General features: G+C 44.9%; 1 protein-coding gene across 2 annotated transcripts in view; it reads left to right on the top strand.

The window, feature by feature from the left end:
- The window catches only part of COPG1 (COPI coat complex subunit gamma 1), a 34,106-nt gene extending 8,681 nt beyond the window's left edge, over nt 1–25,425 (top strand). For both annotated transcript variants that reach the window (XM_084632861.1, XM_084632860.1), the window contains exons 3-24: nt 432–512; nt 1,814–1,885; nt 3,352–3,431; nt 4,436–4,511; nt 4,720–4,812; nt 5,811–5,897; nt 6,050–6,207; nt 6,895–7,028; nt 7,967–8,034; nt 8,944–9,132; nt 9,600–9,695; nt 11,284–11,527; nt 12,996–13,071; nt 13,518–13,621; nt 14,195–14,320; nt 14,802–14,870; nt 15,820–15,962; nt 17,857–18,028; nt 19,483–19,580; nt 21,548–21,686; nt 23,332–23,430; nt 24,207–25,425. In XM_084632861.1, the coding sequence (XP_084488987.1) occupies nt 432–512; nt 1,814–1,885; nt 3,352–3,431; nt 4,436–4,511; nt 4,720–4,812; nt 5,811–5,897; nt 6,050–6,207; nt 6,895–7,028; nt 7,967–8,034; nt 8,944–9,132; nt 9,600–9,695; nt 11,284–11,527; nt 12,996–13,071; nt 13,518–13,621; nt 14,195–14,320; nt 14,802–14,870; nt 15,820–15,962; nt 17,857–18,028; nt 19,483–19,580; nt 21,548–21,686; nt 23,332–23,430; nt 24,207–24,337 (2,535 nt within the window). In that variant the 3' untranslated portion in view covers nt 24,338–25,425. The remainder of the gene's footprint in view (nt 1–431; nt 513–1,813; nt 1,886–3,351; nt 3,432–4,435; nt 4,512–4,719; nt 4,813–5,810; nt 5,898–6,049; nt 6,208–6,894; nt 7,029–7,966; nt 8,035–8,943; nt 9,133–9,599; nt 9,696–11,283; nt 11,528–12,995; nt 13,072–13,517; nt 13,622–14,194; nt 14,321–14,801; nt 14,871–15,819; nt 15,963–17,856; nt 18,029–19,482; nt 19,581–21,547; nt 21,687–23,331; nt 23,431–24,206) is intronic.
- Nucleotides 25,426–25,552: the final 127 nt, after the last annotated feature.

Below are 25,552 nucleotides of genomic sequence, written 5' to 3'. Positions count from 1 at the left end.
ATTCAGAGTTATATCTATTCACTTCAGTGATAGAAATAACATTTTTAGTACTGTTTGCTCTTGTTAGCCCTGCAGAAACAGCTCCGCTCTGAGAGAGGGAGCTGGATTCTATTCTGGTTTGTGCATCGGCACCAGAATTGTTCCTCTTAAAATGGGGTTGCATGAGTGTAGCTGAGATTGAAATTTGGCCTATAGAACCTTTATCATCACAGTGTGGCTTTCAGATCCCATGGTGAGTCAGTAGGGATGGTTGTTAGGAAGGTGGGGGCATCTCTTTTGTCCCAAACTGAGAAAGTCTGATCGGAAGTCATTGAAAGAATAATAAAATATCCAGTCTGTAACTTGCATCAGTGGCTCAGTTCACACACTGTGTTAGATAAACCACAGAGACTGTCTTCTGGGCTCTTATTCATGCTTTTGTTTGTTTCTAGGCTCGGGTGTTTAATGAGACGCCCATAAACCCTCGGAAATGTGCTCACATCCTCACCAAGATTCTGTACCTCATAAACCAGGTAATGGAGAGAACGTGAGCTAGGAGTTCTTTAGATTTTAAACATTTTTCTTTTATAAACTAGTCTTGCCTGCTAATTTTAACTAGTGCCTTATGAAATGTTATTTAAACAGCTGTTCCAGTAAGTTATCACTTTCTCAAGGCCCAAAGAGTTCTGGAGTGATCGAATGGGCAATTTGAAAAACCAAATGCACAGATTGGTAGCAACTGGAAGTTATTGTCTTATAGCTGTTTGATGACCAACTTGGTTCTAAATCCAATTCCTAGTGGTCAGGTATCCACATAGCAGTGGTTGGTATTTAGGCACCTAAAGAAGCAGGTAGGCGCCTAGTGGGATTTTGTAAATCACATTCAATGTCTAATCTGCATCTTTAGGTACCTGACTACTTTAAAAAATCTGGACCTAACTGGCCCCTTATTAGCCATCTCAGCTGAGATGGAGTATTGAATGGGCTATGTAGTCTGAACTCCCCTCTCATCCTTCGGGACATTGGCTTGTTGCTGACAGTTGTTGTCATGCTTCTGTCACAGTGCTGAGTAAGGTTTTCTTCCACCTACACCAGCAATTAAACCACTTTCAGCGCCACATCAGGGGGCCACGCAGGCCAATTTCTAGTGTCGATGGGTAGGGCCCTACCAAATTCATGGTCCATTTTGGCTAATTTCAGGGTCATAGGATTTTTTAAATCATAAATTTCATAATTTCAGATATTTAAATCTGACATTTCACGCTGTTGTAACTGGGGGGGGTCCTAACCCAACTCTGAAGGCAGCAGCGCATAAGGGTGGCATGGTATGGTATTGCTGTCTGGCTACTGGTGGGGCGCCGCCTTCAGAGCTGAGCACCTGGCCAGCAGCCACCGTTCTCTGGCCACCCAGCTCTGAAGGCAGTGCAGTAGGAAGGGTGGCAACACTCCGACCCCCCCACAATAACCGTGCAACGACCTCCCCCCCAATCCTTTTTTCGGCCTGGACCCCAGTTTGAGAAATGCTGGTCTCCCCCATGAAATCTGGTCTTTTGTATGCTTTTACCCTATACGATACAGATTTCATGGAGGAGACTAGATTTCGTGGTCCATGACGCATTTTTCACAGCCGTGAATTTGATAGGGCCCTATTGATGGGCATTGAAGGTGGTTCCTCCCTGCCTGTGTTGAGGCACACTGGGGGGGAACTCACCTTGTCATGACCCAAGCTGTACCTGTTCTGTGGATAAATAGTCTGTTGTCCTGGAACCTTTAACCTGTACAAAAACTGCTTTTTTGTAAATAAGAATTTCTGTCCCTATTTTGCCCATTCTAGGGGGAACACCTGGGTGTGATGGAAGCTACGGAATCCTTCTTTGCCATGACCAAGCTGTTCCAGTCCAATGATGTAAGTCCTATACTTACACATTTTGTGTGTACATTTGTCTAGCAGGATATGATGCTGGTGAGAGCGTCACATTCATCCCTGAGCTATCTCTTTTTGTGACATGCTGCTCTCCCCTGGGTAGATCCACTTGATCCATGCCCCCCACATGCACATGATTATTATGAAGTGCATCTGTTTCTAGTTACTGACATCTTAGTAGTGCCTCATTTTTCCCTGTTGCTCGTTGGTGACTTAGTGCTTGTCTACATGAAGACTTTGTGCGCGGCAAGATGGGGTGTGAATCTAGAGCACCTTAGCTTGCCACGTACTGCCCTGTGGATCCTGCTGCTGCACATTAAAAGTTCCATAGTGTGCTTTGACTTCCGTAAAGTCTGTGTGTAGAGAATTGCTTCTTTGGGAGATTCCTACAGGGGGCGAGAACCTGAACAAAGGTTCTGAAGCTGAATATCAAGGTAGATAGCACTTCAGCTAATGCTAATACAACCTACAGACAAATATATTGAAGGGAAAAGGTGACTCCATTTCCTGGCTGGGAACCTTCCCATTCAAAAATAAAAGGCAAATGAACTTTTTAATGGCTAGTGCTATCACATAAAGTATTCAGAGAGTCACCAAGTGCAAATGGCTTTCTTGACCATCCCTTCATTCCCAGCTCTTCCAAATGTGTGCTTTCTGCGTAACCAAACCATCTGAATGAGAGACTCTCATCAGGCTTCACCATCCATCTGGGCTCTTCCATTTTAACTGCCTTTATTATTTAACATTTATACTGTGGGAGTCCCTGAAAGTTATGTCCAGTTTGGGCCCCCTTGTGCTAAGCACTGTACTAATATGTAATAGATGATGGTCTGCCTTGCTGTGTGCCCCATGATAAAGTGACCTTCCTCCCTGTTGAGGTAGCTCAGCCCATAGCAGTACCTGAAGGAGGCAAAGAACTAGCACCACACCAGTAGCTTACTAGAAAGGGTGCTGCAGTTCTGAACAGTCCTGCAGCAAACACGCTGTTGGTGACTCCCTACAGGGTATAATGAGCAGCAGAGTACCCAGTATTTCCAGTCACGTGTTCAAAAATCATGAGTTGGGCCTCAAAATCCTGAAATTGGCTTAAAAATCTGATGATTTTTTTAAAAAAAAAGTCTGGTTCTTGTTATTGGCCTTCCTGTTTCTGAGCCTTGAGAGTTCCCTCAGGTCACACTTTCAAGCTTTTCTCTGTAACCACGAGCACCACAAAGAACAAAATTTCCATTGATGTCAACGGGGGCAGGATTTCACCCTTCGTTTTATTTTTATTTTTTAAATGAAAGCTGAGATTCTCACAATCGCTTGGCTCCAGGAGCTGGGATTTAAAGGGAAATGACAAATATCATCAGATTTTCAATAAAATCATGAGAGTTGGCAACTCTCTCTGCCCTGCCAGGGTTGGCGTGCTGCCAGTTAATGCTCATGTTGCCTGTTTTACCTGCCAGCCGACTCTTCGCAGGATGTGTTACCTGACCATCAAAGAGATGTCCTCCATCTCTGAGGATGTCATCATTGTGACCAGTAGGTGAGTCCTCGCTGAGGTGCCCCCTTCCTTTCACCGCTATTTGCATGTTCCTTCCAACAAGTCTTCTCTAGCCATCTAGAGATAGCTATGATCCCTGAAGGGAGGTATGAAGCTGAGGAAATGCTCTTGTTTAAAGGGGGCCATTGAAATATAGGCACTGAAATCCTAACAATATATGTGAACTGACAGTGCAGCAAATGCCATATGCCAGGCCCTTGTGTATTTGGTTTGTCTCTCTGGGTTCCCATGCTGTGCCCACACCGTGGTATCTGACCACCTTCTTTTGTAAAGGGCTATTTTTTAACTCTTGCTTTTCTGTCTGAGCCCTTCGACGTTTCTCAGGGTCTTGAAGTGTTCTCTGGGGGATACGTTGCCAAATAGGTAGGTAGGGATTTGGCCATATGACTTCTATTGTTCTAACCTCATTGGGCGCTGCTTAACGTACCCCATGACTTGGGCCCAAGCCTTGTCTGACACATCATCTCTGGACCACTGATTTCCCAATGGGAAGTCCTGACCTAAAAGGAAGCTGCTGCAGTGGGAGACAGTAATGACAGAGTTGATGGGAATTGCAAAGGTACATCCCCCATGCAGCATTTAGAAATCAGCCCGCACGTATAGGGACTGTCAGTCCCCTCCCCCACATGTAGTTTTGCACCAAACACAGCCTGTTGCCTTGGGCAAGGGCAGGATGTTCAGGAAAGGAGTCCAGATGCTTCGTTACTCTAGCCTTTAACTCTAAGTAGCTGCATTGGTGTTTTGGTCTCTTGAGGTGATCTGAATGGCATAAGGGCTCCTGTCATTCCTCTTGTGACCAAACTTTCCCTACCAGAGCAGGACTAGGCTGAAGGCAGCATTGTCGTATCCTCTTACCCTCCTATTGTGGATTTTGGCTGTGAAATCCAGTGCCCATGTGTTGGTATGTGCAACGCTGCATGTGTGCTTTTTATAGCACTAGTGGGTAAATTACGCAATACTAAAAAACTTCCTTCACGTTTATACAGTTTAACCAAAGATATGACTGGGAAGGACGACAATTACCGAGGCCCTGCTGTGAGAGCACTCTGCCAAATCACTGATGTAAGTGCCAGCTGCCACTCAGGCGACTGCGTGTTGCTGGGCCCTTATCTTCTTGGTCCTGAATGCCTGGCCCTCCTAACTCTGCCCTTGCATCCTATATCTGGCCTTGCTTTTCCTTTTTCTTCCCCTCTCTCTGTCCCCCTTGCAGTCTTGTCAGCTTTCCTTGTAACTCCTCAAAGGAGTTGGTTCTTATTTTCCCTCTCTGCAGAGTACCATGCTGCAGGCCATTGAGCGCTACATGAAGCAGGCGATTGTGGACAAGGTGCCCAGTGTGTCCAGCTCTGCCCTGGTGTCGTCATTGGTACGTATGCACCTACAGGGATTTGTGTGAGGGCCATTTAAACCAGGAAACAAATTTCTGTGTTGGGAGCTGAGCAGCACGTTCTCCAGTGTCTAGTATTTTCACATGTTAAAATATGAGCCATCTTTTCAGTATAGAAATTTTTTCTTTAAATATGAAGTACGATTGATTAGGACACACTTGACAACACTGAGTCATAGCCCCTGTGGGCCTGCATTGGTCCATTTGGGAAATAGGCATAACAGGAGGAGGAAGCTTACAGGGCCTACTCATGCTGCACTAGCTTTTTGACCCATGTTCCTTTGTAATGCTCACATCTCCCATGGATAGCATTTACCCTGAATGTCAGTCTGCAGAATTTGGTCTCAGATTTAAAACTGGACTTGGATCAGAACCCGATGAGACATAGCATTTGTGCAGGAACAGCCTGGCAGCCAGGAAATCTCCCATTTGTGGTCACTCTGGCAGGAAGCTTACATGGTGCTTTGTGGAGGTGTCATGACATCAGACACAGCACCTCTCCTCCATTGTGGTGTGTATATTTCTTCCTCTCATTAATGAGAGCTGTGAGACTGGAGCCAGGGGAAAGCAGAAATCCCTGGTGATTTGTGTTTCTGTAAAGTAGATTTGAAATTGCTTAACTGAGACAATATTGGAATTAGGTGGCAAACTCTTCTGAGCAGGGACTGAGGCTTTATGTGCGGGGGTGAGGGGCATGTTGGTCACCCAGCACAGTGGGGCTTCAATCCTGATTGGGGCCTCAGGGAATTACTGGAATATAAATACATCATTATCAAGATTCTCCCTTTGTCCTCCGTGTGCTAATGTCGATGAATAGTGCTCACAACACCCCTTCAAGGTAGGACTGTATCATTGTCTCTCCAGAACCCAAGCTGGCGAAGATGGGGGTTGTTGCTGTTTTTGTGATTTGCTGATTCAAATTAGTTTATCCTGGACCTTGATGGACTCTTTTCTTGTGCGTTATTCTGTGCCCACAGCATCTGCTGAAGACCAGCTTCGACGTGGTAAAACGTTGGGTGAATGAAGCTCAGGAAGCAGCTTCCAGTGACAATATCATGGTGCAGGTAAGAAACCCTAGGGTGCATGCAGCAGATCAGGGGTTTTGGTATTCTCCAAGCTCAGTTGTACATCTCTGGGCCATAGATGAGTAAATGCATAAATAACATAGCATGTGGTTTGTGAATCCCTTTCTTTTCTCCTTTGCTAATATGCGCAGTATCATGCCCTCGGCTTACTCTACCACGTGCGTAAGAATGACCGTCTGGCAGTCAACAAGATGCTCAGCAAGTTCATGCGTCATGGCCTGAAGTCGCCCTTTGCCTACTGTATGATGATCCGAGTGGCCAGCAAATTGCTGGAGGAAGAGGCGGGAAGGTGAGGAAGTTGTGTTGCCATATTGGAAGACTTAAAAAATGGGATCTGAGGAATCTCCTCTTACAGGCTTGTCCTGTTATCTGGTTTTGTTTAAACCTTTAAGAAATAACATATAACATGATGCAACCCCTTTCCTTTTATTAATAGTTAAAACATAGTACAGAAAAGGGAGTGGGAGGTGATTCCCTGTCACTTTTATTTTGTAACTGGACAATCTGTGTCTAATCCAGGTGTTTGGTGATCTGACACTTTGCTTCCATGTTTATGCTATCCCCTTGTGTATGGTTCTCACACTTCATTGAAATCTTTCATTTGATTTTCCATATCATATTGTAATTAAGTGGCTAGTGTGTATGTATCATTGCCCTCTGCTGGATAGCACCAGAACTGCACTATTGATTGTCATGAGCCCTATATGTCTAACCGCTAATGGAAATTCCCCTTTAGTTCATCAGGGAGGGGTCTATGCTTTTGGAGTAGGAGGGTCTCAGTTCTATCCTTGCAATGCAAATTAGTGCAGCACAGTGACAACTACAGAGCCTTAGCTGAACACAGACTGATTACAGTCATATTTCTTTTTCATAAAATGCAACTTCTAGTAGCTCCGAGAGCCATTCCTTCTCTGCCAGCCCATTCTGTCCTCCCAGTGCTTAAGGCTCTTTTTAATTTCTTGACTTTGTCTCCTAGCCATGACAGCCCCTTGTTTGATTTCATTGAGAACTGCTTAAGAAACAAACACGAGATGGTGGTCTATGAAGCTGCTTCTGCCATTGTTAACTTGCCTAGCTGCAATGCCAAGGAGCTGGCACCTGCCGTGTCTGGTAATTCTAGTGCTATTTAAGGGTGTAACTGGGGGATTGTGGGCCTATGACAATTGCATTTGCTGGCTACTCTGTGATGTAAGGCCTTTATCAGTACTCAAGCTTGTTGAGATGTCATTATTGCCTATATATATCTTTGCTGATGTTAGAAAGTGTTTGCCTGCTGCATTCAGTGTGGATTGTTCTAGGGTCTGTGTCTCTACAATGCAGGCTCATTGTAATTAGCAACAACAACAAAAATCCTTTTACCTTGTGACATGCCAGCAGCTCTGTGAGAGACCTGGATTCTGAAGCAACCTGGGAGCTCTAGCTTCCCAGCCCCATGGAGTTCAGATGCTCACTGAGATGGTGCATTTGGGCTCTGGGGAAGGTGTGTGTAGGAGATCTGCATCTGCAATAACCGTGTTCTTTGTTGGCCAACAACACATGGAATAGAATGGGATTTAAATTGTAACAAGAAAAAATGGGTTTAAGTAGCAGTTGAAATAAAGGTTCAATGGGAAGATCGACTAGGGAATGGAGATAGAAATTTCTGAATCATGGCTTGATGAACACCTTTTAGTGATGTTAAGGAATGGAGGGAGACGGACTAGCTCAGTGATTTTCAATTTCAAATGGAAACATGATCCCCTTTGGAAATCTTAGACATAGTCAGTGGATCACATGTAGAAAACCACTGTTCTATGGTAATGACAACCTTTCGCAGACCCCTTAGGTGTTGCCTGTGGGCCCCCAAGTGTCTGCGGCCCATACGTTGAAAACCACTGGACTAGCTAACCTTCCATGGGTCCCTATGTTTCTGAGAGAGTAAATCCAGGGAGCTTCCAATTATTTCCTGCTCACTGTTGCTCTAACAGTGAATCAGAATCTTTTTGTGCGGGGTGTGGGGCACTCCTGGTTCATCGATTTCTCAATGTCTACATTTGATGCTGTTTCAGTGTTACAGTTGTTCTGCAGCTCCCCGAAAGCAGCTCTTAGATATGCAGCTGTCCGCACCCTCAACAAGGTAAGATTCAGTGTTCTAGGAGTTTGAATATCTTTCACCTCCCCTGGATGGTGAGGTCCAGACCCCTCCCCCCGCCCAGGTCCAGGGTCCAAAGAAGAAAAAGGGGGCCAGGCTATGTAAAGATTGGATTTCTATCATTCTTACTCTCCACCCTTCCTGTCCCACACACAGTTCCCAAGTATTTAGAAATCAGGAAACCAGAGTTTCTATTTCGTTGCTTTCTGTGCAAAATAAAAACATCCAGGAACACATCAGACAAGAAAAACAAATCACACTGACTAGTGGTCTCTAGTGACAGCGAATCTCAGGTGTTGTGCAGTACTGCATTTCCCTCAACGCCTCCAAGTCTCTCCTTAGGATGAAGCAGCTCCTTGTTAAGCGACTGGGACCAAATCCTTACACTCCTCCTCACCCTGTCCTCATAGCAACTTTTGTTCTAGTGCAAGGGCTGGAGCAGCCTTTCATAGCCTTTACTTTGCTCCCTTCAATTCCAAAGGGAAGAGCTACAGAGTCTGTGTAGTGGCTGGTCTGAGCCTGGCTCCAAAGACTGTACAGAGCTGAGGTCCCTGGAGAACTGAAGTTCAGAGCCCCTGCAGGGACTTCTGGCTTCCTGTGTGGCAATGGATAGAGCCTGAGCCTTAATAAATGGAGAGCAGGAAAATGGACACACAGCATTTAAAGGCCATGCTACCAGTGTCTGTCTTTCAGCAGGGTGGCATATTTCTTTGGGAGAACAGAGCTGATAACTTTGCCCTCAGGTGAGTTACTGATCTGGGATGGCTTCTTAGAACCTGTTATATTTGGTTTGGTAGACAGGCTTGAGTGCTGTATAGGGTCTGTATAGCATTTGGTTCTGTCAGCTGGGCCCTTTCCATGTAGTCAGTTAATTCCATTGTTTCTCCTCACTAGGTTGCCATGAAGCACCCATCTGCTGTGACTGCCTGTAACCTGGACCTGGAGAACCTCGTGACCGATTCCAACCGCAGCATCGCTACGCTGGCTATCACCACGCTGCTGAAAACAGGCAGTGAGAGCAGCATTGACCGGCTCATGAAGCAGATCTCCTCCTTCATGTCAGAAATCTCAGATGAGTTCAAGGTATGGAAGGTGTCCCACAGTGAGAATTGTACTGGGCCTTTGTCTTTCTCTGTGTACGCTTGCCTTCTGAAATCTGGGTCAGGTTATACCACTCTTTCACTTCCAGAGACTGGACTTCAGATCTGCTGGAGACTTGAGTGCAAGGGGATGATGGTATTGACCTATCCCCAAAGTATCCCACAGTCTCTGTAACTTGCTGCCATTAGTAGGCTCTGTTCTGGAGACTACCCATAGTAATTAAATCCCTATTCCAATGGGCCCTATTACCAGCCTTCTCCAGGGACTAACTAGTGCATGGAGAGAGGAGTCCCCTCTCATCCCTGTGGCTTCATCTTGTAGATGAAGAGAGAGCTATGGTCTCCTGGGCTTCACAGTCCAGCTTAAAATTCATATGGAGGGGAGAAAAAAACAAATTGAAATAAGACAGAATTCTCCTTGTTAAATGCACTGTTTCTAAACCTGGTCAGGTTGTGGTGGTGCAGGCTATCAGTGCCTTGTGTCAGAAGTACCCACGTAAGCATGCAGTCCTCATGAATTTCCTCTTCACTATGCTCCGGGAAGAGGTAAGGCTACTGGCCAGCTACTTTGTGTTATTATTTATTTGTATTGCAGTAGCACCTAGAGGCCCCCTTCAGAATGAGGCCCTGTCGTATTCAGTGCCATATGGCAAGTGCTATGTAGCAGGTGAAAAGCTTGCAATCCCAATGTAAGCATGGTTAGTAGAAATGGCCAGCTTGATATGTGACAATTGTCTGCAAAGTGACATCAAAAACTATTTATCAATGTTTCCATGATCTGATTTGAAGCATGAGTGGGATTCTGCTGCTGGGCTTTATTAACTTTCAGAGCAAATGCATGTAACAGGAGATCCACTGGCATTACATGTCTGCATAACATTGAACCAGCTTCTGTTGTTGCCCATTTTATTTTGACATTACATTCTAAGAAGCCTTGTCTTGTGTCAAAAATCCATTATCAGATGACCTAAAACTATTTTAGTTCTGCTCCCCCTGCTGTTGCAATGAGGGATCATACCTGAAGCCATTCAGATACAGAATTTCATAAAGGCACTGTTAGAGATTTTCTGAAACCCTTTCTAAATAATCTCCTATAGCACTCAGGACTCCACATATGCCTGCTACCCAGCTGGCATTAACACTGTCAGTTATGATGATCATGTTCTGCCTATTAAAACTTCCCATTTTGGATCATACCAAGACCTCTTATCTTGTACTTTGAAAATAGAATATTCCATTTGTGCAGATTGTGCCTGGGTGGCTGGTATAATTTTGAAATATGGTTTCAAAGTTCAGACCACTCAATTTTATGGCTCTTTTATCCAATGTAGCTCCTAATATATTCAGAGCACCCACAATTATGCATGTAAATTATAAGAGGACATCACTCTGTTTAATCCCCTGTTGTTCAGAATGAACATGAGTAAGTAACATCTAAAGGTAATCTTATGTGTATTTAGTAGCTAGTTGCAGGGTATGCCAGGGGAGATACTGATCTTTCATCCCCCCCCCCCCAATGTATTGTATTTGATTGGCCCTGCAGTGGTTGATTTGATACCTAATGTATTGCCTTTGTGATTCATACTTGGTTGTCTGGTGTGGGAAGAGGGATTATTTTCCCCCCCATATGGTTGTTTTATGTAATGTTTCTAGCAGCAGAGTGGCTCAAAATGGGACTTTTCTTAAAAGGGATGTAAACCCTTCAGCTGCAGCCCCTTCTTTAAGGCTTGCTTTTTTAATTGGAGTGTTTGTAATTGTTTTCTAATTGGAGTGAGCTGCACAGAGACCTTGAATATTAGCAGCTCCTAAGTAAGCACAGAAGTAACTCCAAAGTCCCATTGAAAAACTAAGGGCTGTGATGTGCTTCCAATTCTCATCATGTTTATAAGAGCTGGACCCAGTATGGTTCTGGCAGTGCAATTTTTTTGAGGTGCAGTACACACGTGGAAGTAGCTGGAAGTGGCCCAGTGCACTGAGCAGACCTAACAGAGTGGGGCAGTGTTGCTACCCAGTTCCTTTCAAACACAGCAGTCGCGGATGTCTCTGTCTAACTAAATCCTTCCCTGGCTGGTTAACATTCCCAGTTAGAACTTCTGGCCTCCTTTGAATTTTCTCACTGGCCTTTGCTGCATAGGGCGGTTTTGAGTACAAGCGAGCCATTGTGGACTGCATCATCAGCATCATTGAGGAAAACTCTGAGAGCAAAGAGACTGGCCTGTCTCACCTGTGCGAGTTCATTGAGGACTGCGAGTTCACTGTCCTGGCCACCCGTATCCTCCACCTGCTGGGGCAGGAAGGGCCCAAGACCAATAACCCTTCAAAATACATTCGCTTCATCTACAACAGGGTCGTCTTGGAGCATGAGGAGGTCCGTGCAGGTAAGGTGCAGGCGTAGAAAGATACATGTCCTTCAAGGTTGAGTAAATTTCTGTGACTGAACTTCAAGTAAATTTCTGTGACTGAACTTCAAGTCTCAGTGGGCTAATCCACTTGCTTTTTACCTTCTGTGGAATGAGTTCAAATACAGTTTGGCACTTGGCTTAGTCCCTAACAACCCTTTGTCCATAGTAAGAAAACTCCAACATCCCTTAGCAGGAGTGCTGGTCTCCATGTAGAAGAATACACAGTGGGCAGGTTTTGATGTTTTGGTTGAGATGGGTGGAGGAAGATTTGCCAGCACTTTGCTGCACTATGCCTGGCTCTGTGTTCTACATAAGAATGGCCACAGTGGGTCAGAGCAATGGTCTATCTAGCCCAGTATCCTGTGTTACAACAGTGGCTGGTGCCAGATGCTTCAGCGGGAGTGAATAGAACAGGGCAGTTTATCGAGTGATCCGTCCCAGTCCCAGCTTCTAGTAGTTAGGGGCTTAGGGACACCCAAAGCATGGGGTTGCATCCCTGAACATCTTGGTTAGTAACCATTGATAGACCTATCCTCCATGAACTTATCTAATTCTTTTTTTAACCCTGTTATACTTTTGGCTTATACAACATTCCCTGGCAACAGGTTGTTTGTGCACTGTGTGAAAAACTACTTCCTTATGTTTGTTAAAACTGCTGCCTATTACTTTCATTGGGTGACTACCAGTTATTGTTACATGAAGGGGTAAATAACACTTCCCCATTCACTTTCTCCACATCATTCATGATTTTATAGACCTCTATCATGTCCCTCCTCAGTCAACTCTTTTGCAAGCTGAACAGTCTTAGTCTTTTTAATCTCTCCTCACAGAGTCATTTTTGTTGCCCTTCTCTATACTTTTTCTAATTCTAATGCATCTTTTTTGAGATGGATAGACCAGAACTGCATGCAGTATTCAAGGTGTGGGTATAGCATGGATTTATATAGTGGCATTATGGTATTTTCTCTCTTATGAGCCATTAGGAAAGGGATAGATAATAACATTAGCTTTTTTTATTGCTGCTGCACACTGAGCAGATGTTTTCAGAGAACTATCCATGATGACTCCGAGATCTTTCCTGAGTGATAACAGCTAATTTAGATCCCATAATTTTGTATGTATAGTTGGTATTATGATTTCCAATGTGCATTACTTTGCATTTATCACCATTGCATTTCATCTGCCATTTTGTTGCCCTCACCCAGTTTTGTGAGATCCCTTTGTAACTCTTCACAGTCTGCTTTGGACTTAACTATCTTGAGTAATTTGTATCGTCTGATTGTTTTGGAAGGCTTCCTGCTTCTGATTAACTTAAAAAAAAAATTTGCTGTTCGTTTTGTCTTTTGTCTGTAAAACTGTTGCATTAAAGTGAGATCACAAAACAGAGGGAACTTCCAGTTGCTAACTTTGCCAGCTGATCCTGTTTTCCTTGCTGTTGCTACAGGTGCAGTAAGTGCGCTGGCTAAATTTGGAGCCCAGAATGAGGATGTGTTACCCAGCATCTTAGTGTTATTGAAAAGGTGAGCTACATAGTCTGCGCTCTGTCCCAGCAGACATTTCAGAGATTCTGCCAAAGAATTTAAATGTTTGGACAAACCTGGGATTTTCTTGACATATTGGAGCTCCTGACCCACTTGAGAGAACGTAATCAGACTTGTGGACTGGCACAGTATTTTGGGTGCAGAGTCCTAGAGCCACTATCGGGTATATAGAACACTGCCTCCCATGGCAGGTTCTAATATTGCTGTTGCATTCAGTGCCACAAAATTAATCTGAGAAGCCCAGAATGGCTGTCGGAAGGAGGTGAACTATTTATTTATTTATTGCCGTATTAGTATGATCACCAGTGCCACAACTAACTCTATTCTACAGTGCATATTTTCAGTTTCTTTAGGCCACCACCAAGGTAGATCAGTCCTCTGCATACATTCACAGTGCTCACAGCTGGGTGTTGGCTTGCCTTCAGGTGCGTGATGGATGATGATAATGAAGTGAGAGACAGAGCCACGTTCTACCTAAATGTCCTGGAGCAGAAGCAGAAAGCTCTCAATGCTGGCTACATCCTGAATGGTAATGTGGAGGCTTTTCAGAATAAAGCTGCATGTTTTTTACCCAAGGTCCCTAGGGAACAGACTGGTTCCAGGGAGCTTGAACATCCTTCAGACTGTCATAAATCTGTCAATTGTCCAGTAATTGCATGAATGGTAAGGGCAGGTAAAGACATTTGGTAGGTTACCTCTTGATGTGAAGGACACATGCATTTCAGCTATCCTTTCCAAATCTGCTCGTATGAATGCCGTAGGGTGGCTGACTTCTCAGGCTGTAGTGCAGTGATGGCTGTGCATCAGAGACCCAGATTCAGGCCCTGAGGAATGTGGTTACAATAGAATTGCCAAAAGCATTCCAGATGTTTGTAGTGTACAGGTTTGCTCTGGGGATGATAATCATTTGCATAAATGTCCTCATAGTATTTTCAGAAATACTGGATTCAGTGTGTCCAGTGCATGAACACTGGGTATGTATGCTTTCTACAGCACTAGCCAATTAAGAAGAGCAGAGATAGAGATTTTAGTTGGACTCTGACTCAATGGCTCACAGAGTTGGTGTTTGCTTTAACTTCAGTGATTTCCCTTCTTTCCTCAGGCTTGACAGTATCTATTCCTGGCCTGGAGAGGGCACTGCAGCAGTATACCCTGGAACCCTCTGAGAAACCCTTTGACCTGAAATCTGTTCCTTTGGCAACTGCTCTCATCACAGAACAAAGAACAGGTACCCACGGAATAACAGGGGGCGGTCCTCTCCAGTATTAAAGCTGATTGCTTCCAACATCCCCTCAGGAGATGGACTGGATGGGACCTCATGGGCGTCTTTCTCTCCAGCTTGTGTGATGCTATGAATTGTTAAGATCCATCTTGTTTGAATTTTGGGGTGTTTATTTTCTGTAAAGTCCATGCTGTAAATTCAGTTGCTCCCAGATTAGGATTCTGTTGTAATCCTCCTGCTAATAATAGTAACTGCTCATAATCCTCACTGAAGCTACTGTTGTTCCAAAGCTATTTTGGAAGTGAAGGTTAGGACTTTGAGTACCATAGGATGCATTACTTGGGGGTGAGACTAACGGAGTCTGTAGCAAGACAAAAAATGGGCTTCCTTCATATTCTATAGGAGTCCCAATCAAGATGTTTTCTGCATGTGAGCTTGTGATCTTCTCAATTCATTTCTCTATCCTGTTTTGCTTCTGTCCCTGCAGAAAGTATTCCTATCACTGTGGTCAAACAGCCAGAGAAAGTGGCAGCAACAAGGCAAGAAATATTCCAAGGTAAGCAGAATGTGGGACATCTCTCATTAACCTTGTGTAGGGGGAAGAGATGCGGACGTAGCGGTCATGTGATTTGTTGAGCCTGCCTAAATCCTGTAGTCTTTCACCATCTGAGTTGACCCTCATGAAAGGGAAATAGACCGTTGTGCTTCAAGCAACTTCTAACGAGTGGTGTTATGGTTAGGGGATCTTCTCCTGAGGGCAGGTTATCTCACATGTGCCCACAGCAGTTTTTCTTGCATATCTGCTGACGTTTCTGATACTAGCCACTGATAGGATATGGGACTAGATGCGCCACTACGCTTAACCAATATGGCAATTCCTATGCCCCTCATCTGGAGGGGATTCCAAACTTGAAGGGCCAAGAATACTTCTGATTTTGCAGGTTATAAATGCAGCAGGAATGGTGAATGTGTGCACTCAAAAACCGATCAATACCAGGCCTGGGAGATTGGCTGATCTAAGCCCCTAATTCCTGTATGTGTGTGGTGTTTTGCTTTCTTTCATGTTCCCCCTGCTCATGCACACCTTGGGACCAGGTTTGGGGCCCTTCACTGCTCCTGTCAGAGTGGTCACATTCACCCTGAATCTATACCTTTGCACAGTATTGGATCAGTGATTTTATTACAGAGATGAGCAGGAGTTAATTGAGCTTTGAAATCTCTCTAAGTTCTGGGCACTTTCACTCGTATGATATTTGGGATCCAGCTCTACCTTCAGGGCATGCTCGTGTCTGGCTTCTACTTAGGTGAATGGGTGGCATGTCCAAAGAAATAATTTGGTGCTAGATTTTAATGCCCTAATTAATATATTTAGTTGCTGGTAGCTCTTTGCTAAAACACTTTCAGGTGACTTAATAGGTGCTTCTTAGAGCCTCTGAATGAGACCTGCTATCTGACACCTGGGAGTTCGGAAAAAGAAAAGTTTCTTTCTGTTAACTCTGTTTTAGAGCAACTGGCAGCTATCCCAGAGTTCAAAGGGCTGGGCCCGCTCTTCAAGTCCTCTCCAGAGCCTGTGGCTCTTACAGAATCTGAGACTGAGTACGTGATCCGTTGCACCAAGCATACATTTGTCAACCACATGGTGTTCCAGGTGTGTAGGATGCTGCTACAGGGTTGTGAAAATAATCTCCTAATTGTTAATTACCCACTGGGCTGTTTCTTCCCAGTGGTGTGTCTTGTTTAGTTCATAATATGTAGCAGAGGTAAATGGTATTGAGACCGCTTCTTCCATACTCTGGGCCCAAGTAATCTGAATTTAACCTAAGCATGTATGCATATTGTATATCTAAACCAGGGGTGGGCAAACTTTTTGGCCCAAGGGCCACATTGGGATACAAAACTGTATGGAGGGCAGGGTAGGGAAGGCTGTGCCTCCCCAAACAGCCTGGCCCCTGCCCCCTATCCAGCCCCCCGCCTCCCCCCCCCGCTCCTTGTCCCCTGACCGCCCCCTTCCGGGACTACCGCCTGGGACCCCCTTCATGTAACCTCCCCCCATTCCCTGTCCTCTGCCCCATCCAACCGCTCCCTGTCCCCTGACTGCTCCCCGGGATCCCCTGCCCCTTACCCACCCCTTTACCATGCTGCTCAGAGCAGCATGTCTGGCAGCTGCGCCGCCCAGCTGGAGCTAGAAATGCTGCCGCTCTGCGCTGCAGGAGCACACAGCCCTGCTGCCCACGCGGCGGCGTGGCTGCAGGGGAGGGGTGAGGGGTAAGCCTCCCCGGCAGGGAGTTCAGGAGTTGGGCAGGACGGTCCCGCGGGTCAGATGTGGCCCGCGGGCCATAGTTTGCCCACCTCTGATCTAAAGTGTGTACGCAGTCACTAGGTGGTGCTGTTCTCATTCATAGTGTGTATGTGGACTGTGGAGGGCTACTTTGTTTATGGGGTGGGAGGGAAATGTTCCTCAACCAGAGGCCTCAGAGTCAGGGTCAAGAAAGGGTGGAGCTTCCTTAATTTGACAGTGTGAAAAGGTTACAACAGAAAGACAGGTCAAGAGGAGAGAGGACTTATACTCATTTAAGCCATGAATAATATATATACTCGGTCTGTATTGCTTGGCTATGCCCTAGGCATGTTCCTGCTATGTCTGAGGCATTCTTTATGATGCATGTGCAACTTTTCACCTGGGCATCTGAGACTCCAAGTGGCCCAGGGCATGTGGAGTTTTGCAGCTAGTTAGTTTATGAAGAGTATGAATATTTTATGCTTACCTAACTCCTTTTACAGAGGCTCTCGAAATTCTTTACAGAGACACATGCATTATCTACATCCATTTTACACCCACGTAAACACACAGAGAGGTGAAGTGACTTGCCTGAGGTCACATAATGAGTCAGTGGCAGAGCCTAAATAGAAGCCAGGTGTCCTGATTTCCCCCTCCTCTGCTCTAGCCATTAGAAGGGCTACCTCCAGCTCAGCTCTGAAATACTGCACTTGTAATAAATTTTGAGGAAGGAAAATGTAGGCTATATATATGTCAATCTAACCTTCCTTATGGTGAAGAGCTTAGAATACTTTCCCTGGGGAAGTGATGGAAAGCTGTCTTTCTGGAGACATTTAAAATTGCCCTGCACAAAGCACTAAGATACAATACTGTACTGAAAGAGACGAACTACCCTCTGATTCCTCTCAGGCAGAAGGCTAAGATCGAGCCACTAGGCCAGTGTGTTTTTATTTTAAATTTCTTTTCCTATTAAATGTTTACAGAGGTTTCTGCATCCATTGGGGGTTTTTAACTTTTCAGCTGAATAAGTAGAAATGCCAGCTTCTCTACGTGGTACATGTCTAAATAAACCTTCACAGGAAGGTCCTTTGACTTCACAAGTCAACATCCAGTAGAACAGAGTTTGTATTTAGGTAGCAGATATTGCAAAAGGCGGTCAGTGTTAAAATTCATACTGAGCAAGTCCTCTGCCTGAATCACTATCTCCTATTATGTCCATCATTAATGGCTTCAAGCTGTTGCTTCCCTTTCTTTCCCTGTGTAGTTTGATTGTACAAATACACTGAATGATCAGATCCTGGAGAACGTCACGGTACAGATGGAGCCGACAGAGGGGTATGAGGTCATTGGCTACATACCTGCCAAAAGCCTATTGTATAACCAGCCTGGTATCTGCTACACGCTTGTGGTGCTGCCTGAAGAGGACCCCACAGCAGGTAAGCAGCTTGTCCTCATAGATTGCCATTCCCCTTAAATAACCCATACTGTGTTCCCCACACCCTCTGCCCCATGTACAAGCCATTTACTATAGCTGGTAAGTGAGCACACCATCCAACAGCACTGAGTACTGTTTCTTTTCACCACTCTGTGCGATACAGCCTTTCAAGGCTCCCCTCCTGGAAGAATTCTTCCCACTTCTTCTCCTAGGTTAACTTGCTTCAGAGCATTTCAGAGTGAGGCTGTGCACAGCCCTTTGTCTCCCTTCTTCTCAGACACTAGGAAGACTGCTTGGCGTGAACGTAACAATTAATGTGATGCTGGCTACTGACGAGGTCTGTGGGAGCTACATTTGGAGGGTCCCACACTAACAGAGCCTAAATTCCTTCCTTGCCTAATCTAATTTCTTAAAAGTAGTTGTCTTTCCCCTGCAGCATAGGCCTGGGACACCCGTTGCACTGGAAATGCCCTTACCACTACCCTTAATGGATATTATGACTGAAAGATGAGATTGCTCAGGCAACTTCTAAAGAAAGGAAGGATGGTCTGGTGGTGAGGGCACTAGCCTGGGACTCAGAAGACTGGGATTTAGTTCCCTGCTCTGCCACAGATATCACTTAGTGTCTCTGTGCTTTAGTTCTCCATGTGTGAAACTGGGATAATAATACTGCTCTATCTCCCTGGGATGTTATAAGATGTTTGTAGTGCACTCAGACACTATGGGAACGGGGGCCACATAGGTACCTACAGTAGGTAGATAGAAGTTGGAATGCCTTCTAGAATGGGTACGGCTGAGTCTCCAGCTCACTTATGCCCTCACCAATCAGAAAGTGAAATGGCCTCTCTCCACGCTTCAGTCTCATTTGGTTTTCTTTGTAGTAACACAACTGATGACTGCTATACCTCTTTTTTTGTTCACTGGGTAGTTTGTTTCATCTGGGATGGTTCATCACTACCTGTCTTAATTTGTAAAGAAGTATTAATCAGCTGTTGTGTTGCAATGCAGAGGTGACAGCATTTCAGTGGTAGTTGAAGTGACTCCTAGATAAAATATCTTGAGTATCTCACAGGGGCAGTGAGGCTTATTTAATGAGCATTCCTAAAGTTATTTGAGATCCTCCCATGAAGAATAATACAACTTAATCTAAGGATCTCAGTGTTTTACAAACAATTCTCTCAGCCCACTGTATCTATAATCATTTACTAAATCTAAATAGATAGAATGTATACATTTCACATTTGGGAAACTGAAGCACAAAGAGGGGAAGTTCTTCACAGCAACTCAGGTTCACACAGCAACCAAGTTCACACAGCAACTCAGTGGCAGAACTGAGGATAGAACCCAGGACTCTTCCGGTCCCCTATTTTGAACACTGCACCACGCTCCCGCCCATGAAGAGAAATGCATGTCAGATGGTAACGTGAGCCTTTCCTTTGCCACCCCGCTCCCCAGTGGCCTGTACATTCAGCTGCATGATGAAATTCACCGTCAAGGATTGTGACCTAAACACTGGCGAAGCTGACGATGAAGGCTATGAGGATGAGTACGTGGTAAGGATCTGACACCTGGAGCTTCAGTAGGTCCAGGGGCTTTTGTTTCCCTTGAATTTTCTGTGCACCAATAGCCTGTTCCTCTGAAATGTAATCTGGCCACAGAAGCTTTGGGCACTTCCTGTAAAGAGGGGTGTGGGGTTCCTCCCATGGAGAGATGGAAGTTCCTTGTCATGAGTTTCCCCAGTCTCTGCAGCTGCTCTTCTGATTGTTGGGACCAAGACACAAATTTAATGAAGCTCTGAGTTTCATAAGCTGTAAAATCTTAGCATGGACAGGTGGTTTACTCTACCTAACCTGGAGTACCTTCCTATGAGTACTCTTCATGCACATACATGGATACACTGGACATCTGTCTTCATAGAGGCTGTGGTGTCTCCCTCAGGTTGGGTTGCCCTAGGTTAGCATGCTGTGTCACGTGTCAGGAATGAAGGGTGTTGTCAAAGCTGTGTGGAATAGCTGGCATGGTTCCTACTCATGCCTTGGGCAGCATGGGCAGCCCTCCTGTGAACTAGAACTCTCTGTTGGAGGGTAAATAAAGCTCCTTCTGTTCTTGAACAAGTGCTTTTGACTTTAAAAATAACCTGTCAATGCTCAGAACAGGACAGTGGGCTCCACCAACACAGTAGCTGCTTTAATGAATGGAGGCTGTTTGGCCAGCTCTTGCACTGAATGCGTTGCACTTCATAGGCCAGAGTCTGACTCTGGTACCAGGAAAATTCCATTGCTGGCTCTTGAGCCTGGAAGGGAACCTTGGTTCCTTCCTTTTGGCAGTGAGACAAAGGCTGTATTAGGGTTCTGTGTAAGGGCTTCTGTCTGAGCCACTGCTATATCCAGACAGCTTTTGAGCACAAAACCAATCTTTGTGCCGAGGTCTCTGTTGCTCATTGGGAGCTAAAAGTTTTCTTGAGCTTAGCCAACAGATTTGGTCGCTTCACACAGGGTGACTTTGTTTGCCTTTTGGAGTAGAAGATGTGATGTGTCTGAACCTTAACCTGTTCTGTTGGCTCCTGTATTTCCCTGCCCCTTCCTCACCAGACACTGTTGAGTATCTGATTGTAGCAACTACTGGGCAGTAAGTCAGCATGAGCTGTAGTGAGAGCTGGTGGAGCTTTGTCCAAGCAGAGGGAACAGAGAGGATTTTCCAAAGGACGCTGCGCAGCTAGACCCTACTCTGTGCCAGGTTATACGAGACACTCATCCCTCTCTGCTACGGCACTTGAGCAATTTTAAATAGCAACCAGAGTCCATCCATTAATTAAACTAGAATTATGAGGGGATCTTGATCATACCCCTGCAGAGGAGTGTTTCCAGGTGTATATGCACTGGAGAGATGGGCTTATCTGATGAGGCAAGTTCCACCTCCCATAAATGTGGCCACACCAACAGCTCAGCTCACCTAATGTTCAGTGGTGGATTGTATCAGATATGATACTTCCTGAGAAGGTCTCAAATGCAGGCATGTACCCTTCTCCATTATGGACTCTGCGGTCAGTTCTTCTTGGACATGAGGTTCTCACTGTGCGTTACTGATCTCAGAAATGATGAGCTGGGATGCAAAATATAGAGAAGTTTCTCAGTATTCCAGAAATGTAAACCTTGCATTAGTCCAAGCACCTGCCTCTATTTGGTTAAATTTTATTTGTGTGTGGTCCCTTCTTTTGGATCTTTCTCAAACATTTTGATCTTTGGCAGGTTGAGAGCTGTGCTTGGAATGGGAAGTCCCATCATAAAACCATGGGCATGGAAGAGCTGAAAGCTCTTCCAACTCCAATACCCAATCAAAACAGATTGTACCAAAATATCATTGCTCAAATAAATCAGAAGGGAGACAGGAAGCTAATTTCTGAGAAAATCCGTGATCAAAAGTAAATGTCACAGTCTTTACTTGATTGCAGTGAGCCAAGTCTATAGCTTTCCCCCAACAAGAACTATCTTATTTCTGTCAAACTTTCTTTCTCTATCAGCTTGAAGACATTGAGGTAACGGTAGCTGATCACATCCAGAGGGTTCTGAAGCCAAACTTTGGAGCAGCCTGGGACGAGGTGGGTGATGACTTTGAAAAGGAAGAGACCTTCACTTTATCCACCATTAAAACATTGGAAGGTAAGGAAGTCTCTGAGCCCCACAGAACTCCTAGCATTTCCCTGCTTGCAAGAGGCAGTCTGAACTCTGGCCTTTTAGAGTATGTCTGCACTGCAGCAGGGAGATGTGATTCCCAGCACAGGTAGACAGACTCCGCACTAGCTCAGCTCAAGTTAGCATGCTAAAACTAGCAGCGTGGATGTTGCAGCACTGGTGGTGGCTTGGGCTAGCTGCCCAAGTCCAGGCCCCCCTACCCCCCTGGGTCTGAGCTTGAGAGGCTAGCCTAAGCCATGGCCACTGCTGCAACATCCATACTGCTATTTTTTGCGCACTAGCTTGAGCTGAGCTAGCCAAAGTCAGGCTGCCTATGCAGAAATCACACCTCCCAGCTGCAATATAGATATACCCTTAGAGCTGTGGCTCCCTTTGGTCTGCTGGAGGCTCCTTTGGGCGTCTAGTTCTACACCCTGAAATTGGAGTCGTAGTTCAGGTCTAAGGTCCAATACAGACCTCTTTCTGAGTAAGATTGTGATGGGCCAAATTCATCTCTGGTGTAGGTTCATAGAATTGGATGTGTCCTGTTGTGCACAGTATTGGCCTTTCATGACAAAAAGCTGCTTTTAATTTCAAAAGAAACCATGTTGGTTTGGTCATTGTTGTGATGGAAACACATCCTACATTCTGAGTATCCTGAGCCTTTGGGGACTGGGAATGGCGTATGAGGAAGGAAGGGAGCACCTCACACTGGTCTTGAGCAACACCCTTTTCAAGAAGCTGGAACATGGTTCAGCCTTAACTCTAGCCGTCCTTGCACAGGAGGAGTTAGGCTGCACCTTAGGGCCCAGAAGTAGGAAGGAGGAGTAAACCATAGATGTAATATGAAGCTGAGGAGGAGGGATCCTGAAATGACCTCTCTTGTTCTCATCCTCACACTCAGTTTATTAATTTTAAAGACTCTATCTGGGCCTCTTCCAAAGCCCATTGAAGTCTGTTGGGGTGACAGCTTCTGGGGGTACTTTTATATTGGGCCTTCATCATGCAGTTTTGTGTTGCTCCCTTTAATCGTCACTGCCTGATGGGGATTAATCCTTAATTTGCTGTCCATTGTCTCTTTGGCTATTTCTGTGCTGTCTTCCCTGTCACCTCATGCACGGAATACCCTCCCTGAACTGGTACTCAAAGCTACAACGCTCTCTTATTTTAAATCCCTCCTGAAGACCCATGTCTCCTGCAAGGCCTGAAAGAAGCTCATTGTCTCCTCCTTCATTTTATCCACTTTTATCTCCTCAAATAATTTCTACCACTGCTGTGCACTGTCCTTGCTGAGTTACTGTGCAGTCATCTTGATGCTGTCATTATCCTCCTTCCTGCTCACCTTTGTTACCCATGCACCCTTGCTGTGTCATGTACAAAATTATTATTTATGATTTGTATTGCATTAGTATCCAAAGATCTCTCTCAAGATCAGGGCCCCACTGAGCTGGGCCCTGTACTAACACATATGGAGGCTCTCTCTGCTGTGAAGAGCTACTTTCTAAGCCCCTTCGGGCAGAGACCACATCTCTTCTCTGTATTGGGAGTAGGGCCTTGCTATACCTTTGGACACGTTAAAATAGTGATGTTAAATAAACCCATGAAACTGACGCTCTGTTGTTTCTTTTAACAGAGGCAGTCAGTAATATTGTGAAGTTCCTGGGGATGCAGCCGTGTGAGCGATCGGATAAAGTGCCAGACAACAAGAACTCTCACACATTGTACCTGGCAGGTAAGCTGTTGGGATTCTCCTTTGGGATCTCTGCCCCACCTTATGTGGCACTCTTGGCGACCCCGGGGATACACAGGGATTTGTCTGTTTTGAGACTGAACAGTAGTGTTCAGGATGTTAGCCCAGCTAGTACACAGCCTATCGCCCAGTTGCTACAGCCTCATATAACACTCATTGACCTGTTCTGTTGTGCTCCTCATCCCTTCAAATTCAGGCAGCTGATAATGTTGGGATCAGAAGAATTACTTGGGGATAGGGATTGGGGACAAGCCCAATCCCTTGGGATGGTTTGAATTGAGTTCAGAACTGCCCTGCATGATCTTCAGGAAGCTGTTACCCCCATCTTTGTGGGAGTCCCTGGATTTCCAGAATGAGGTGAACTGAGGTATCCTATGGGAGATGCAAGGAGGACTTGAGCAATAAATTGAATGTAATTCTAGATGTTAAACTAAAATGCATACTGGGTGAGAAACTGATGGTGCTATCAGAAATGTCTTGATCTTCTCCCCATTTGAGTCTAAAATATAAATGTAATTTGTGTTTCTGTCGGGTTTTGAAAGATTTATACTAGTGACTAACTCATCCGGGTACTGTAATGTGCTACTGTGGGGTTTTTAACTATCCAGCTGCATTGGGGATTTTTTGGACTATGTTCTGCTGATGCTCTTTGGAGAGTGGACCTTGCTCCAGCCACATGAGTATCCTTAGAATTTGATGGATGAGCGAGTGGCATTCAAGCACTTTATTCTCTTCCCTCTTCTCTTCTCTGTTTCCAGGTGTGTTTCGGGGTGGCCATGACCTCTTGGTGCGTTCTCGTCTTGTCCTAACAGACATTGTAACAATGCAGGTCACAGCCCGCAGTGGAGAAGAGCTTCCTGTGGACGTAATCATGGCCTCGGTTGGCTAAACTGTCTTTCTGAGACTGCACTCTGACATAAAGGGAGAATGCTCTTGGTTTTCTTGGTTCCCCTCTGTTCTGGACACTGAATTGGAATCACATTCACTACAGCAGCTTTTTATCATTAGTAAAACTAGGATAGTTATTTGGGTTTTTCTAAATAAAATTGTGGTGTTTTTATGCCCTGATAGGAGGTTTTAGGAAGCATTCAGTTTCACTTAAATCTATAAACCCCTCTGAAGAATCAGCCCATTTAGTACCAAGTTGCTGGACTCTGCAGTCTGGAGGTCCTGTGTTTCCAATGAAGCCTTTTTTAACCATTCCTATCATGGTAATGCTGTATCAAACCCATTAAGTCACTTGGAATCTGAAATTAGTGAGCTTTTAATTATCACTAATTTTGCTAGTATATTTGTCTTTAAAAGACCCTTAAAAACAGGACACCGTAAATAAATAAAATAATACTATTCCCTCTCCCGCAGGCTATAGAACTTGGCTGCCTTCCGCTATCATCTTCATGGAAAATGACAGGTTGATCTTCTCCCAGGGTACTTACCCCTCAACACAGTGGGTTGGGATTGGCTGGCTTGCAATTATATTCAGTCAAAGAATGGGAAATAAGTGCCTAGCTCTAGTTTTGCATAACCCTGTCAGAAGGAAATAGTCTCTATAAAGTGTAAATCAATTGAACATGCTGTCTGTGTATAACTGGTTTGGCTGTTCACATTCCCGTAGTTATCAGTAACTGGTTTTTCAGTTGTTCTTAGATCTAACACTGAAAGCCTACTGTATCAGTGGTAGAGGATTGTGTGATTTTTGGTGTGCTGTAAGTATCCTGAGGAAATGTGACCAGTTAGATTTTTGAATATGAAAGAAGCAATATGGTGATGTGTAACATCAAACAGCGTGTAATATATCAACCAGAGCTGTTGTCATTCCTCTCTGGAGTCATCATTTTGGTTAACTTGTGAGTTAAGGGGAAAACAGGAGAGATGTCTGCTTCTAGCATGTGTAATTGATCTTTGTTCTACTCTGCCTGTGTTTTTTTATGCAAAGTGTCACCATATAATGTAACATTAAACAAAGTATTAAAAGATCCTGATGGAATTTACATAATTTATTATTGGCCTAAAGGTGTAGCCAAAGGCATTGCACCAACTCATTCCTGCAAGACTGACAAGGCATGTGCGACTGGTAGGGAGATTGTCATAGACAATGCCGGTC

This window comes from Lepidochelys olivacea (genome assembly GCF_965140295.1).
Source record: "Lepidochelys olivacea isolate rLepOli2 genome assembly, chromosome: 7".
NCBI classification, from domain to species: Eukaryota; Metazoa; Chordata; order Testudines; family Cheloniidae; genus Lepidochelys; species Lepidochelys olivacea.
Note: the sequence above shows the minus strand (reverse complement) of the source record. Positions and strands in the feature narration are given on the sequence as shown.